At 34.0% G+C, this 17850-nt stretch overlaps 1 protein-coding gene across 1 annotated transcript; it reads right to left on the bottom strand.

Annotated features, from left to right (window-relative positions):
• Positions 1–28: 28 nt before the first annotated feature.
• Positions 29–16741, bottom strand: LOC132277884 (GDSL esterase/lipase EXL3-like). The gene is given in 10 exon segments (XM_059779727.1): positions 29–366; positions 513–768; positions 877–1110; positions 1216–1346; positions 2232–2498; positions 13660–13830; positions 13977–14230; positions 14232–14410; positions 14540–14670; positions 16456–16741. Coding segments are annotated over 10 exon segments (2100 nt in total). The 3' UTR covers positions 29–175.
• Between the last annotated feature and the right edge of the window lie 1109 nt (positions 16742–17850).

Genomic DNA, 17850 nt, shown 5'->3' with positions numbered 1-17850 from the left:
AAGTAAGAACTATTGTAGCTGTAAGAATCAGGACATCATACAAGTTTACACTTAACACATGATAAATGGTTACATTTTGTAATTCTAATTTGAGTAAAGGACCAATGTCGACCGTCTGATATTTGATCTGGCGGAAGAGATTGGATGAGAGAGAAATCCAAGAGGCGAATGCACTTCAGACGAACCTGTTGATGTACTTCGGGAGGATCTGATGGACGAGGATTTTGTATGCTCTCTCAGTGGGATGATAACTGTCCCAAAATAGATAAACAGAGTCATCTGGGCATGTCATGCTCAATTTGTTACATAGCACGGATACTTCTATTTTTCCCGTACCACAACACCCTTTGTCCACAACATCAAAGCCTGAAATAATTTATATAACCCATAGGTTTATCATTAGAAATTTGAAATATTAATATAACAAACATTAAGCATCTGTTTAATATAGTCTTTATATGCCATTTTTCAAAATAGGAAATAGAAATATATAGTTAGTGTAGGTGATTTACCATAGTTATGAGGGTTTTGGATGATGTCTATCAAAGGGTTGTAGACATCTAGATAGACAACCCTGGATTGAGCAAGGCTGGTTTGGAGCGAATCAAGCGCACGGGACAGCTTGGTGTTGAACAACTGGGCAGCTTGGTTATACTCCTCCTTGCACATTCTAAGTAGTCCCCCTGCCAGAGTTCTCTGCGACGGCACACACCCCACCGGCGGAGCACCGAAAACAGCGATCCTTCGTGCACCCAGTCGATATATTTCCTTCAAAACCCAATTTAATATCAAAAGTTAGATCTATATCCGTTTTAATATTAAATGTGACTCTCAATTTACTAAATGCTGGTACATGCCATGACTAAAAAATGTTACCTTTATGAAAGTGGAAGCTGAGCCAAGCATAAGATCAGTGTAGGAATCAACATTGAAGAGGAGTTTCCTGAAACCAATGGTGAAATAGGTATTGGCAAGGTCATCACTGCCTGCTACTATTACAAAGAAGCTGTTGGCTAAAATGTAGTTAGTTTTTTCTTCTCCCACTGTCCCTTTTAGCTTCCCTATGTATTCTTTGAACATGCCCAGTTGATCCGAAAACGATAGAACTGACTGATTTATTTGAGAGAGAGATAGAGAATTAATGAAAAATTAAATTTGTGGACAAAAAAAAAAAAAAATGCTGTAGATATAATATGTATTGAAATATGTTTGTACCGCTATCCTAGGTGTTTGAGGATCATATCCTGTGCCTCCTGAAGCGAAGCTTACACCGGTGGGAAGATCTTCAGTATTCAGACTCGGGTCTAGATATGCCGGCAAAATGTCTCTGATTCCTAATTCTTCAGCTGAAAAGAAAAGTATATTTCATATGAATTAGCTAAATTTAAGATACAAAAAATGAAAACAAGAGGATCCACCTTACCTGCATTGAGTTCTGGAAAGTGAAAAAATTATCGATAAATAGACGGATGAGCTTGGAAGAACACTAGCCCAACCCAATTTGATGGGAGATGTGGGCTTGGGCTGCCCCACTAATTCAACTGTTTCATGTTTACCCTTTTGAGGTCTTTTGGTGATCGTTCGGCCCACTTCATTCATTCGAGACTAAAGCAAAAATGTTGATGATTTTTACTTTGACCTCCACTAAATTGGTTTTCCGATTTTTGAAAAGTGACAGTGATGCCTTGATTTTTGTACAAGAGAAGGGTAAAATTATCATTTTATAAAATTTGGTCAACAAATTTGCTAGAAAGAAAACCTCCAAACTTCAAGGGTCAAAGTAATAAATATTGAACATTTTATTTGTGTATAATTTGTCCAAATCTCAAGGGAGATCAATATAATTTATCCTAAAAATTTTAATTCAGAGTCTACTAGATTCTCAATCTCAAAAGTGTTAAAGCCACGTGAATAGATTATAAAATTTCAAACGGTCTAGAATGTTATGTTTGATCATTCAAAACATTTTCTCTGCAACCAGATTATTTTATTCAAAATGTTGTTTTTGGCTCAATAAAGTTAAAAGTTTGTATCGAATCTATTTCTTTTAACACTCTCGATGGATGAAGATATTGAAGGCTATAAGCAACGACATTTTTTAACCCTAAATAATTTTAGAATTTTGTTGTTGTATACTTTGTCTAAAATATCACGTATAGTTGCATCTATTTGTGTGAAAAGAAGTCTAAGAAAAACTATATATAAAGAGAGAGAGTGTGTTTGATTGCTACCTATCAAGTCTGCAGGGGTTTTCCCATTGCAAAACCTTCCTGTTGGTATTCCACCCCCAAAGTCCCTCCCATATGGAGGGAAATTGGCTTTAATTAACGTCAGGAGGTTATTGTTGTTCCCTTGGTCCACGATCGAATCTCCGAACGCTATCACTGCCGGGAAAGTTACGTTTTCCGGCAGCTTTACGATTGCATCACCAGTGCACAAAAGAAGAAAAGCAAAGAGAAGTCGGAACAACCTAGAAATGGAACAACAGGATGAAGAATTAGAAGACAATTTCATAAAGAAGACCAACATTGTCATGAACACACTAGTATTGAGACTGCGTGTGTATTAGAAAGGAAATAAATTAAAAAAAAGGTTCAAGCTTTGTGTGTGTAGTGTGTGTCTATGGTTTTTTATAAACACTTGCATAGTGGTGATCTTTAATACTATTATTAGCTAAAAACGCGGAGATGGACATTGAAAAATGCAGGTAGCTCCGCACATTAATATAATTGATAGGATGATAGTGATTTAAATTTATTTGACTCAGTAAACCCTTTTAAGTTCACTCAAAATGCATGGCTTGCTATAACATCCTTTATTTTTCACAAGTTTACGTGGTTTCACGCTATTATTAAATCCATAATATGCCGTATATACATATTTGTCAAACAATCGAGGCCATTATATGACACATATAATATATATATATATACGGGTATAATATATATATATATATATATATATATATATATATATATATATATATATTATATCGTAATATATAATATAGATCACATAGATTGAATAAAGCTTTAGATTATACACATACACATATTATATATATAGAAGACTATAACCTGAGTTTGAAAACTCCGAATACGACCACAAGCCTTTAGATACAACCAGCGTGTGTTCATAGCGAATTGATGGAAGATTAATGATGTATAAGCCGAAGGTATTATAATAATATATTATTATTCATTGGTTATTGTGTATATTTATTTTATATTTTATCTTTTTCAATTTATTTCTTAATACATAAATATTTGCTATAAAAATTCAATTTTGCCTAACAAAGCAAAAAAAACATTAATTTTATTTGTTTCAATTCATTATCTTTGTTGAATCTTAAGAAGAAAAGAAAAAAAAAAAAAAAAATTGTAAGTTTTACATATGGGGGTGTTCATCATCATTCAGACCGAGTGAAAGACGGATAATATATATATATATATATATAAAGAGAGACATGTTAGAAAGAAAAAGCAAAGGCTAAGGAAATGGGTCCAATGGGGGTAGAAATGTCATTTTATACAGGAAATAATTTTTTTTTGTAAGTCAATATAAAGCCACAAGGTCAACAATGTCATTTTATAAGCAAAAATGTTCTGACAAATAACTTTTGGGGTAAGTCAACCTAAAGTCACAAAGGCAACAATGTCATTTTATAAGTAAAAACTATTTTGATAAGTAATTTTTGGGATGTGAGTGAAAAATATAATGTGAGTAATAATAATTTTTAATGTGATTTTTGACTAAATCTGAGAGATTATCAATAAAATTAACTCTATTTATTTTTGTGAGAAGGTTATCTGCCTTGTAGTTAATTATTATTATTATTATTATTTTTAAAAAATAGTCCGTCCATTTAAGTATTCCTCTGTGATGAGAAGATATATTAATGGGAAAAGAATGGTTCCAACTCCCAACCAATTAAGGAACCCAAACATCATCAGGTCAACCAATCAATCAATAAACATCAATTTTAGAGAAAATTACATATAAATAGAGTCAAAGTTTCATATTTACTTAGAGATTGAGTCAAAGTTCCATATTTCTCTAAAATGGATTGCTGAGGTGGCACATGATTTTTTACTGTTTAAAAAATTGTGGTGCCTAAAATGCCCTTCCCTAATAAAAAAGTAGTACCTTCAGTTCAAAAAAGTAGTACCTTCGGAGAAAAAGTAGTACCTTCGCGAGTGTTTAAAAAATATGGTACCTGGACGCCAAAAAGTAGTACATTCAGTTCAAAAAAGTAGTACCTTCGAAGAAAAAGTAGTACCTTCGCGGAAGGGTATTTTAGGCATCACAATTTCTAAACAGTAAAAAACCATGTGCCACCTCAGCAATCCATTTTAGAGAAATATGGAACTTTGACTCAGCCTCTAAGTAAATATGGAACTTTAACTCCATTTATATGTAATTTTCCCTCAATTTTAAAACTAGCCTTTTTCTCCATTTCTCCTAAACCTAGAATGAAAATGATGCGTACACTTTAAATCTAAGTTATTGATCCAAATTCAACAAAATAGATCCTACTGTTTTACCCAAGAGAATTCGGGTCTAATAATCATTATAGATCTAATTTGAGAGAATATGGACTCCTTTACCCATCACATTATACTAATTAATATCTTGAACACCTTTAACGGCGAATCATTATATTTTTAAGAAAAAATGATTAAACATGACTCATGATGATAAATACATACATCCACAATTCAAATTAGATATGGGTAGTGAAATAGGATCCTATCATATCATCCAAAGACATGACTACTCAGGCCACATGTTTTAATTGGTGATACAATAGGATCCATATCATATCCATTTCACTGTTGGGCCGGTTCTCTCATTCACGCCAAACGACCCAAAAAAAATAAAAAAACTAAGCTGGTAAGAACTTACGATTGAAGTAATAGACCTAAGATGGTAAATTTTCCTGGTGGTGGGTTTTCACCCATTCCACTCTGGACGGATTTGGTAGTCCTCAAATGGATTTGGAACGAGTATGACAAAATAAAATAAAAAATTTGAAAAGAATTTGGGACAGAAACGAATTTAGTGATAAATCTACCTCGACCTTACTCCGATTATATATGTAATTTTAAAAAAATTATATATAATATTTTTAAGATACTTATTATTTTATTGGACAACTTATTTATCAATCAAATTTGAACACATTGGTGTTTTTTTTTTTTTTTTTTTTGAAAGGTAACTTAACTATATCCTTTTATTTATTTATTCAATCATTGATTTATCAAATCCACAATTTTATTGATTCGAAAAGTTGAAATTTTTGCACCGTTTAGAAGATCAAAATACTAACGGGTGAAATACCCTTTCGGGAAAAACAATGAATAACAATTATATATGGGTCTTGAAGTTGGGTTATGGTTTCACCTTTAAATATTTGGTTATTGGTTAGGTTTTTGCTAAGCTAGAGGTGAAGGCAATAGCGCCAATCATGATCTCGCCGGAGAATATTACTCCTCGATGGTTCTTCGGAAAAATAACATTTTGCCAGAATATCACTAGTTGGGTCACGGGAAAAAATGATGTTTCGTCGGAATATCACTAGGTGGGTCGCCGAAGAGTGTGTTAGAGAGATAGAGAAATAGGTAATGGGTAATTTTCTAAAAAGTATGGATAATTTTGTCCTTATTGTATTAGTATTTGTATAATTTTGTATAAGTTATCGTATTTGTAATTATATTATATTAAATGGCTTTATACACCCATTCTTTTCTAATACTGTAGCTTTTTAAATTATGGCCTAAAAAATTGTCAAATTTTTAAAACTTTCATTCAATTACAATTTGACATGCAAATAAACTTGTAGCCTTTTTTCAAAATTTTGCTCATATATCGAGTTATAGGGATCTGAATCATGTAATTCCAGATTATATAATAATTTCAAGTTGTATTAAATTTGGTTTAGTCTCCCAACAATATGAAGCTTAAATCTTGTATGATGATAAATGGTTAACAATAAGGCGTGATAAATGGTTACATTTTGTAAATCTGATCGAGTAAAAGGACCACCGTGGTCCGTCCGATGGTGTTGATTGGATGGAACGGAAGAGATAGGACTTTTGTTCAATCAATAAACACGAGAGCCATAAATTTAATTTTAAAACTAGCCTTTTTCTCCATTTGTCCCAAACCTACTATCGCCAAATTTCAACCATGGGGAACGGTTGTGACCCAAAATTAATTTGATTCATATATATATATGTGTATAAAATATTTATGTCACCTACTTTGTAACTATGATCATCAGATCTTAATGCACACAATAATTTTTCAAACTATATATATGAATATCTTCACGATCAATCAATAACTAATGTTGTTTTTGCATAATGAAAATGATGTCTAGCCTTTAAATCAAAATTACTGACCCATACCGAACGAAATAGATCCTGTTATTAGATCCTATTATTCTACGTGAGAGAATTCGGGTTGGCTTTGTATGACCATAAAAAACAATAATTATAGATCTAATTTGGAAAAATATTGACCCCTATTGCCTATGCTCATCACTTAGTTATATTTAGTATAAATAGTTAATTAAAAATTATTAAGTAAGATAATTCATTGTAAATGTTCGGTGTGAGTATCACTATTCTTATACATTAAGAAAAATAATTTTTGTACCAAATAGTTACAGTGAATTGGTAGACCTATTTTTTAATTTGTCAGTTATATAATAAATAAAAAAAAGTAGAACTCAGCAATTCTTTATATTTTAAAGAAAAATGGTTAGACATGAGGTGATAAACACGTACATCCATAGATCAGATATGGTTAGTGAAATAATAAGAATTGATCAGATATGGTTAGTGAAATAATGAGAATTGATAAAGGTTTGAGTCAAGGACATGACTACTTGGGCCACCTGTTCTTGTTGGTTTTACAACAGGAACCATATCATATCCATTTCACTGTTGGGCCGATTCTCTCATTCACGCATAACGATTCAAAAATAAAAATAATAATAATAATGTGTAGACGTTAAATCAAAATCGAAGTTATTGATCCGAACTAAACAAAAAAATTATACAAAATACGTCTAATTGTTCTATCGGAGAGGATTCGAGTCCTCCTTTTTGACCATAAAAAGCATAGATGTAATTTGTGACCATATTGACCCTTATTGTCTATGCTCATCACATTGTACTAATTAATATCTTGAACAGCTTTAACGGCAATTCATTATATTTTTAAGAAAAATGATTAGAGGTGATAAGCACATACATCCACAAATCAAATCAGATGTGGTTAGTGATATATGAACCTATCACATCATCCAAGGACATGACTACTTGGTTGGTGATACAATAGGATACATATCATATCCATTTCACTGTTGGGCCGGTTTTCTCATTAACGCAAAACGACCCCAAAAAAAAAACAAAAAAAAAAACAACTTTGAACTGAAGTAATAGACAAGGATGGCAATTTTTTCCTGACCGGATGGGTTTTCCCCTGCCCCACTTCTAATGAGGAGGATTTGATAAAATCCTAAATAAATTTGGGATGAGCATGATAAAAAAAAAAACTAAAATTTTAAAGTGGGTTTGGGATGAAGACGAATTTAGTGATAAACCTACCTCGACCTTGTTCTAATTAAAAAAATTATATATAAAAAATATATTTAATATTTTTCAAATTCTCTTTACTTTTTTTTTTTTTTTTTTCTTCCTCTTAGAATATGTATATCGGCCCTGCAGCATATGTACCATTCGAATTAGGAGTGCGGTTCAAAAGTAAGAACTCAAGGACTTACCTTCAATTTTCTTACTAGAAAAACGTTGATCATGATCATCAGTGTTATCTGCGTCATTTCAAGCCTCCGAGCAGCCATTTTGTAAAATACTAAAGGTTAGGTCTGTCTCGAGCCCTCCCTCCCATGACCTTGCTGTAGAGGGAGCATAACTGGTAATGTCCCTACCCCGGCTAGATTTATTCTTAACTACAACAATAAGTGTGTTGTGACTGTTGGAAAACGTGTAATTTTTAAAAACCTTTTGAGGAATTTTCATACATAGATCTTGATTCAGCATATAGAGACAAGTTTTATGCAAAAATAAAAGATGATGTATCATTCAATTAACAGTTTGAATACTTACATCAAAGGTATGAGTAAATCTTTAAATCTTTCCTTTAAAGTGAATGTTCTCACTTATTGTAGACCCCTTTAGGAATCACCAATATGTCTCGATGAACGACCTTCGAGTCAAGGCTTGTGGTAACCTCCTTCAGAAGAGATAGCAAATCCTAAAATCTAGAGAGAAAATATATTTCTTTTTCTTCTTCTAAAAGTCACTCCCTAAAATATGCATGGACCCATGTATATATAAATACAATAAAAATAAGAAAAGGAAATAATAAATTCTTCTCCATCTCTAATTCAAATATCTCAATTCTAATAGGACTCCAATATCAATTTGGGCTATGAGTGATAATCCTTTGGGCTTACTATTTTCTAGGCTACTATAAATTAATAATTGGTCTGGTCCATTAGACCATGGACCCAATTCAATTAATTCATAAATTAATTTTTACTCCATTAAAAGAAATTAATTGCACTCCAATAAAATAGTAAATAACCGCTAAGTCAATGTTGCACTTTGACCCCTCTATGCATAATTATTTATCAGGTTATAAAGTCATCAATTCGACAACATAATTAATATAATTATTTTATTACCTTTGATTATTTCCGACTTGATCACAACAAAATATTTGTTTGACAAAAATAATAATTTACTAAATAAATATATAGAAAATATTTTGTCTAAAACATACGAAGGCCTTCGAATTTAATTTGTGATTAACCATAATCAATACAAAATAAATACAAGTAGCACTGATGCAAATATTGAGAATATAACCCTCTAACTATTAATTACATAACTACCCAAAGCGCCGATCTAAGGATTCCGAAGTATCCACCGAACAAATCAAAGTAATTATTAATTAATAAAAAAGTCTATACTTCTCTCATACTTGAGACTCAAAAGCCATGAATGTGATAGAGAACAATTGCATACGACGACTCTCACAATATATCTCAACTTATCGTGGACTCAGTTCAAGTCTTAATTAATTAAATGTCCATCCATAATTACCGACTTTGAACCATTTATGATTACTAATTTATAACTTAATATTAATTGCTATTACATACATATATAAATATATCTTGTAATCAAGTGGACACAATCAATTCCATTATGAATCGAAAAAAATAATACATTCCATTCACCAATTGTATAATGTCTTAATAATAATATTTAAATAAAGAACCATGACTTTTACAATCCAAATAAGAATTTACTATGTTAGGGCACACATATCCCAACAGCTCCTACTTGCACTTATAGCCAATTCAAATCACATCTAACTACCATGTTTTCTATATAACGATCAAATATCTTGATCGGTAAAACCTTTGTGAATGGATCAGCAAGGTTGTGTTCCGATGCAATCTTGGCCACAAGTATATCTCCTCGCTTTACTATATCATGAACCACATGATGTTTCCTTTGAATGTGTCTTGTTTCTTTATGAAATTTTAGGTCTTTGGTTTAGGCTATAGCCACACTATTGTCGCAATGAAGTGTCATAGGCCGATCTATATGCTCCACAACCTCCAGTTCAATTAAAAAGTTCCTCAACCAAATAGCTTCTTTTGTTGCCTCAGAGGCTGCAATGTATTCTGCTTCCATGGTTGAGTCACCAGTACAACCCTGCTTTACACTCTTCCAACTAACTGCCCCTCCATTGAGTTTGAACACATATCCAGATGTAAATCTCCTAGCATCTGGATCAGATTGGAAATCAGAATCCGTATATCTGATTGGAACCAAATCATCACTTCCATAAATGAGCATGAAACTCTTAGTTCTTCTAAGGTATTTTAAGATATTGTTCACAGCTGACCAATGATCGAGTCCAGAATTGGACTGATATCTACTGACAATCCCTACAAAGTAGCAGATGTCTGCCTTGGTATAGACTATGGCATACATGAGACTACCAACTGCAGAAGCATATGGAATCCGCCTCATTTGCTCAATTTCCTTATCAGTCTTGGGAGATTGGTCATTAAAAAGAGCCAATCCATGTCTAAATGGTAAAAACCCTTTCTTAGAGTTTTCCATTCCAAACCTGGTTAGAACTTTGTCAATGTAAGACTTTTGAGACAAGCCTATTTTCTTTTTAACCCGATATCACAAAAGCTTGATCCCAAGAATATAGCTTGCTTCTCCAAGATCTTTCATCTCAAATTTATTGAACAACCACCTTTTAATTGATGACAAAGCCTCTACATCATTACCAATGAGTAAGATGTCATCAACATATAAAACGAGAATCATGGTGACATTACCCTATTTTTTTTTTCTTGTAAACGCAAGGTTCAAACACGTTTTGTTCAAAGCCAAATAATTTGACTGCCTGATCAAAACAAATGTTCCATGTGCGTGAAACTTGCTTAAGTCCATAAATAGACCTATTCAACTTACACACACAGTCCTCAAGACCTTTAACCACGAAACCATCTGGTTGCCTCATATAGATGTCTTGTTCAAGATGGCTATTTAAAAATGCCGTCTTAACATCCATCTGCCATATTTCATAATCATAATGAGCACTAATGGCCAAAAGAATGCGAATAGATTTAACATTGCAACTGGTGAGAATATATCCTCATAATCAATACTTTCACGTTGAGTGAAGCCTTCGGCAACCAGTCTAACTTTGAATGTCTCAACATTTCCATCCATTCTTCTATTTCGTTTGTAGATCCACTTACAACCAATGGGCTGAACCCCACTAGGAAGTTCTACAATTTCCCAGACTTTGTTAGAATACATAGATTCCAACTCTGATTTCATAGCATCTTTCCAACGATTCGCATCTATATCGATCAACACTTCCGCATAGCTTACTAGATCCGACTCAAGCTTATTGGGGACGGCCTTATAGACCTCACCCAAAAGAGTGAATTTGTCGGGTCGGATGTTAGTCCTGCCACTACGCCGAAGGACTGGTGAAGGAATCTAGATGATGGTAATTCAACAAGGACTTCTTGTGTGTCATCATTCTCAGTATTTATATTAGGTGTGTCCATAGGGGTATATCTGATGTGCCAACCATCTCCTTTAATATTATTTGGCTACTAGGTCTGTGGTTCATAATATAATCCTCCTCCAGGTAAACAACATGAGTGCTGACAAAAGGGGTAGATACCATTAGTTGCTAATATGAGTGGTGTCTCTTGCCGGGAAGCATAATGTTTGAGTCCTGACGGAGAAAGAGGGGTGTGTTGTACCTATAAAAAAAATAAATTGTTGAACCATTACCCATTACCAGTATTCCAATTAACACACATTAGGTGCTGCTGGCAAACATTCTATTGCATGGTCATCTTTGAGTTGTCACACTCTGTTTTGCTTTTCGTTATTTTGAGTTTGACAACTTTGCTGCTCCCGTATGTAGGGGGCAAGCTGTATGATGGGGCTTTACAACTCTTCCCATGATACGATTTTCAGATTGAAATTTTGAAGCGCTTGCAGCGAGAAGCATTTTCAGATCTTATGAAACTTAGGGATAGACAAGACAAGGTGGAGAGAGTGCTTTCCTTCTACAAGCCTTCCAAGGGAAGTCCATTCCAAGAAGCCAGCACACACATAAGGGGAGAGGTTGATGTATTGGGGGCTTTACTAATGATTGATAATGTTGATCAACAGAAACATGATGCAATTAGCAGTGCAGGAATCCGTACGGGTATTCATTCTAAATTCACTTTTGAGACTACCATTCGGCAAAAAGATACTCTTGTAGCAGAGTTTGTGGCCAGTGAAAAAGGCCAGAGTGATGTTTTAGGCAGTCCACTTTCACTAGCAAAAGTCTTTTATGCCGCAAATATTAGTGACTGGTTCTCTGCTATTGCAATTCCGATGGGAGCTCACTGCAGGGATGTTGGAGTTGCTACAAATTCTTTTTATCAGGTAAAATCTATATGGTAATTTTTATCTTTGGTGTTTTGTTTGTGCTCCAGCAGGACCAGCACTGGTATTTTGGATATGTACACCTTTTTATATTGGTTTTGTATTATCATTTCTACTATACAGTGATTTGAGTTCGTATGCATGAGAATAAATAATCAATCGATTACATGTACCTCGAAGTGCTTATGGCCTGCAAGTGAACATGATGTGATGATCTTAACCGTTTGTTTGTTTCTGCAAATTGTTTGTTTCTTCCACCAACTCTTTTGAGCGTCACTTGTTTCTGGTTGCACAGTAGGAGTCTTTAGTGATATTCTTTTGTGCTTTTTTCTCTGTGGCTATCACTTTTTCTTTGCATGTCAAGGTCAATTAGATTGGTTGTATTAGCGAGGATGGTCCTGTTTGTGTATTCAAAATGTTGTGTCAAAATTAACTTTTAAGCATAATGTTGGAGTTGTTCTATTTTACTTTCCGTGTTTTGCCTGTATATAAGTATTTGCTATTTTTCAAGTCTGGCTCCCGATTTTCAGCGACGGGGTAATGATGAATTATATGCTTTTGGCAGGGAGGAGGTCTTACTAACTACTCATCGCATGGACCATCACTTTTGAATGAACATAAGGGCAGCGCCGTTGGCCTAATGGTGAGAAAACCAAATGTTGTTGCTTCTTTGGCTCAATTTGTCTCAGTACTGGGGATGCAGCCTTGTTCTATTGGAATAACACGTATTTTCGGCACTTTTGGGCAAATTGTCTGCCAGCTTTCAAGAAGCACAAAACTCTCTCTTATGGGCATACACCAAGTGCCTAAATTATCAAGTCAACAGGTCAGTCTGGGAGCCCTAGCAGTGCCAGTTGGCCTTTTCAACCGCCGTAAAGGTCCTGAAGCAGTGATGGAGGCATCTTCTCCTCCCATCGAGACACACAAACAGGAAAGTGTCATGGCTGGATCAATTGCTGTAATGCTGGAATCAGAGCTTGATGAGAGTACTAGAATTGGCGGTTGGCTTGAGATGCAAAAATCAAATCCCAAACATCTACAATGGGCTGTTACCATGTCTGATACACCCGAAGACGATTTTGGATGGGGTCTGAGCTTGGCTGGGTCAATCCAAGGTCCCAAGAGTTGGGACCATTTTCAGGCTGAAACCTTTCTGAACTTCAACATCGGTAAGAGATGCCGCTTGCAGCCAGCTCTTGTATACGTGATGGATGGAACTGCCCAGTTTCCCGCCCTTATGTTTCGGTCTAGTTGGTCCTTGTGATCACTCCTGTCTTTCCCCTGTTAAATGATTGGGTTGTCCGTTTGTTGGCGGACATCTATCATCATCGGAGTAAGTACTCTTGTGCATCTTTTTTGCTCAGTAATATTATAATAATATATCAATGATGATATTGTTTTCATCCTTATAGATTTTGATTTTAATATGATTGCAATAGAGAAGTAAGAACTATTGTAGCTGCAAGAATCAGGACATCATACAAGTTTACACTTAACACATGATAAATGGTTACATTTTGTAATTCTAATTTGAGTAAAGGACCAATGTCGACCGTCTGATATTTGATCTGGCGGAAGAGATTGGATGAGAGAGAAATCCAAGAGGCGAACGCACTTCAGACGAACCTGTTGATGTACTTCTGGAGGATCTGATGGACGAGGATTTTGTATGCTCTCTCAGTGGGATGATAACTGTCCCAAAATAGATAAACAGACTCATCCGGGCATGTCATGCTCAATTTGTTACATAGCACAGATACTTCTATTTTTCCCTTACCACAACACCCTTTGTCCACAACATCAAAGCCTGAAATAATTTATATAACCCGTAGGTATATCATTAGAAATTTGAAATATTAATATAACAAACATTAAGCATCTGTTTAATATAGTCTTTATAAGCCATTTTTCAAAATAGGAAATAGAAATATATAGTTAGTGTAGGTGATTTACCATAGTTATGAGGGTTTTGGATGATGTCTATCAAAGGGTTGTAGACATCTAGATAGACAACCCTGGATTGAGCAAGGCTGGTTTGGAGCGAATCAAGCGCACGGGACAGCTTGGTGTTGAACAACTGGGCAGCTTGGTTATACTCCTCCTTGCACATTCTAAGTTGTCCCCCTGCCAGAGTTCTCTGCGACGGCACACACCCCACCGGCGGAGCACTGAAAACAGCGATCCTTCGTGCACCTAGTCGATATATTGTAGTGGAATTTCCTGATACCAATTGTGAAATAGGTATTGGCAAGGTCATCACTGCCTGCTATTACTGCAAAGAAGCTGTTGGCTAAAATGTAGTTAGTTTTTTCTTCTCCCACTGTCCCTTTTAGCTTCCCTATGTATTCTTTGAACATGTCCAGTTGATCCGATAACGATAGAACTGACTGATTTATTTGAGAGAGAGAGAGAGAGAGAGAGAGAGAGAGAGAGAGAGAGAGAGAGAATTAATGAAAAATAAAATTTACTGAATTTTTTTTGCTGTAAATGTAATATTTATTTAAATACGTTCTTACCACTGTCTTATGTGTTTGAGGATCATATCCTGAGCCTCGTGAAGCGAAGCTTACACCGGTGGGGAGATCTTCAGTATTCAGGTTCGGGTCCAGATATGCGGGCAAAATGTCTCTTATTCCTAATTCTTCAGCTGAAAAAGAAAAATAGATTCCATATGAATTAGCTATAAATTTAAGGTACAAAAAATGGAAAACAAGAGGAAAGTGAAAAAATTATGGATCCTAGAATAAACGGATGAGGTTGGAAGAACACTAGCCCAACCCAATTTGATGAGAGATGTTGGCTTGGGCTGGCCCACATATTCAACTGTTTCATGTTTACCCTTTTGAGGTCTTTTGGTGATCTTTTGGCCCACTTCATGCATGTGAGACTAAAGCAAGAATGAAGATGATTTGAGGAAGTATGAGTTGACAAGCTAAAATAAAATTAGACCAATTTAAGACTCTCTCTATAGAGAAATTAATTAGGTGATTTTAACCATTTAAGACATTTTTATTTTATTTATTTATTATTACTCTTAACAAGAAACTTGTGGAGACTTTAATCTTTGCCATACACTTTAAAAAAGAGAGGAGATATCAATGCACTTTAAGACTTGAGTAAGCTAGAGAATTTACTTTGTGAAATAGAAATGATCTCCAATAAAGTGGTGCTATAACTAGTCTACATTTGTTCTAGTGGATCTGGATCTAAACTCCCTAATACTATTTCGACGTACTCTGACTCCAACCCCTAAGGTTAAGGTTTCAAGACTAGTAGAGAGAGAGAGAAGAATTTACTTTGTGAAATAAAAATGATCTCCAATAAAGTGGTGCTATAACTAGTCTACATTTGTTCTCGTGGATTTGGGTCTAAACTCCCTAATGCTATTTCAACGTCCTCTGACTCCCGCCCCTAAGGTCAAGGGTTCAAGACTAGTAGAGAGAAAAAAAAAAAAGAAAAAAGAAAAAATTAGTCCTTCGACTCCAGCCCCCAAGGCTAAGGTTTCAAGACTAGTAGAGAGAGAGAGAAAAAAAAAAAAAAAAAAAAAGAAAAGAAAAAAAGAAAAAAATAATTAAAATGGTGCTATAAAATTTGGTTTGGATAAATTACACTGATCTAGTGAAAATTTGGGCAAATAATACATAAGTAGACTACATTCCCTAAGGTCAAGGTTTCAAGACTAGTAGAGAAAAAAATTAAATTAAATTAAAATGGTGCTATAAAATTTGGTTTGGATAAATTACACTAATCTCCTAAAAAATTGGGCAAATAATACATAAGTAAATTGTTCAATGTTTTTACTTTGACCTCCACTGAATTCTTTTCCGGGTTTTCAAAAAGTGACAGTGATGCCTTGATTTTTATACAAAATTAAATATGCGCCAAATCTCATAGGAGGTTAAAGTAGTAAATATTGAATATTTTATTTGTGTGTCATTTGTCCGAACCTAAAGGAAAATCAATGTAATTTATCCTAAAATTTTTAATTCCCATTCTACTTGGTTTTCAGTCTCAAAAGTGTTAAAAGCCACGTTAATAGATTCTAAAATTTCAAATGGTCTAGAATGTTATGTTTGATCATTCAAAACATTTTCTCTGCAACCAGATTATTTTATTCAAAATGTTCTTTTTGGCTCAATAAAGTTAATTTTGTATCTAGTCTATTTCTTTAACACTCTCAGTCGCTGAAGATATTGAAGACTATAAGGCTATGAGCAATGACATTTTTTAACCCTAAATAATTTTAGAATTCTGTTGTTGTATACTGGTCTAAATAGGATCACGTGTAGTTGCTTCTATTTGTGTAAAAAGAAGTCAAGAAAAACTATATATATATATATATATATATATATATATATATATATATATATATATATATATCTGTGTGTGTATATAAAGAGAAAGATAGAGAGAGAGAGAGTTTGATTGCTACCTAGAAAGTCTGCAGGGGTTCTCCCATTGCAAAACCTTCCTGTTGGTAATCCACCCTCAAAGTCCTTCCCATATGGATGGAAATCGGCCTTGATTAACGTCTGGATATTATTGTTGTTCCCTTGGTCCATGATCGAATCTCCGAACGCTATCACTGCCGGGAAAGTTACGTTTTCCGGCAGCTTTACGACTGCATCACTAGTGCACAAAAGAAGAAAAGCAAAGAGAAGTGGGAACAAACTAGAAATTGAAGAATTAGCAGACAATTTCATAAAGAAGACCAACATTGTCATGAACACACTAGTATTGAGACTAAGTGCGTGTATTAGAAAGGAAATAAATAAAAAAGTTTAAGCTTAAGCTTTGTGTGTGTAATTTCTATGGTTTCTGTAATCACTTGCATAGTAATGATCTTTAATATTATTAGCTAGAAACGTGGAGACGGACATTGAAAAATGCAGGTAGGTCTGCACATTAATATAATTGACTTCACTCAAAATGCATGGCTTGCGATCTTTTTCTTTTTTCTACAAGTTAAAAATGCTTCACCTTGTTCTTAAATTCAAAATATGTCGTATATATATTTGTTAAAGCAAAACAATCAAGGCCATTATTGACCTAAAGTAGAATTAAGGCCATGAATGCCTTAATTCTATCATTTTGAGAAATAAATTTAATTAGTAAGTCTGAATATCATTGTTCATATATAATTATCTTGTTTCACCTATTATTTTTAACTAACCTACATTTTGTATAAAGGATAAAAATATCATTATTATTTATTTTTGTGGGGAGTTTATCTATCTGCCTTGTAGTTAATTATTATTATTATTATATTTTTTTTTAAAAAAAAAAACGTAAGAGGAAGGAAAAGTGAAGGGAAAAAAAAAAAAGCCAGTCCATTTAAGTTTTCCTCGAGGAAGACATGTAACTCTAATCTACCATATTATAATATGGGGATGGTTCCAGCTCCCAACCAATAAAGTTAAGCAAAGGAAGCCAATCAAACATCAGATGAACCAATCATTCAATAAACAACCTAGTAGTGCCAAATTTCAACCATGGGGAAACCGTTGTGAGCCAACATTAATTTCATTCATATATATATATAATTATATATATTTATGTCACCTCCTTTGCGCAACTATGATCATCAGTTCTTAACCCACACAATAATTTTTCAAAATCTATATATATATATATATATGAATATCTTCATGATCAATCGATAACTATTGTTGTTTTTGCAGAATGAAAATGATACGTAGACTTTATTATTAATCCGAACTGAACGAAATAGGGATTTAGGTCCTATAACCATAAAAGCAACAATTATAGATGTAATTTGGGAGGATATTGACCGTGCCCATCACATTATGCTAATTAATATCTTGAA

The sequence above is a fragment of the Cornus florida genome, unplaced genomic scaffold (assembly GCF_030987335.1).
Source record: "Cornus florida cultivar Cherokee Brave unplaced genomic scaffold, ASM3098733v1 CherokeeBrave_3.0.0_Hap2_Chr10, whole genome shotgun sequence".
Classification (NCBI taxonomy): Eukaryota; Viridiplantae; Streptophyta; class Magnoliopsida; order Cornales; family Cornaceae; genus Cornus; species Cornus florida.
Note: the sequence above shows the minus strand (reverse complement) of the source record. Positions and strands in the feature narration are given on the sequence as shown.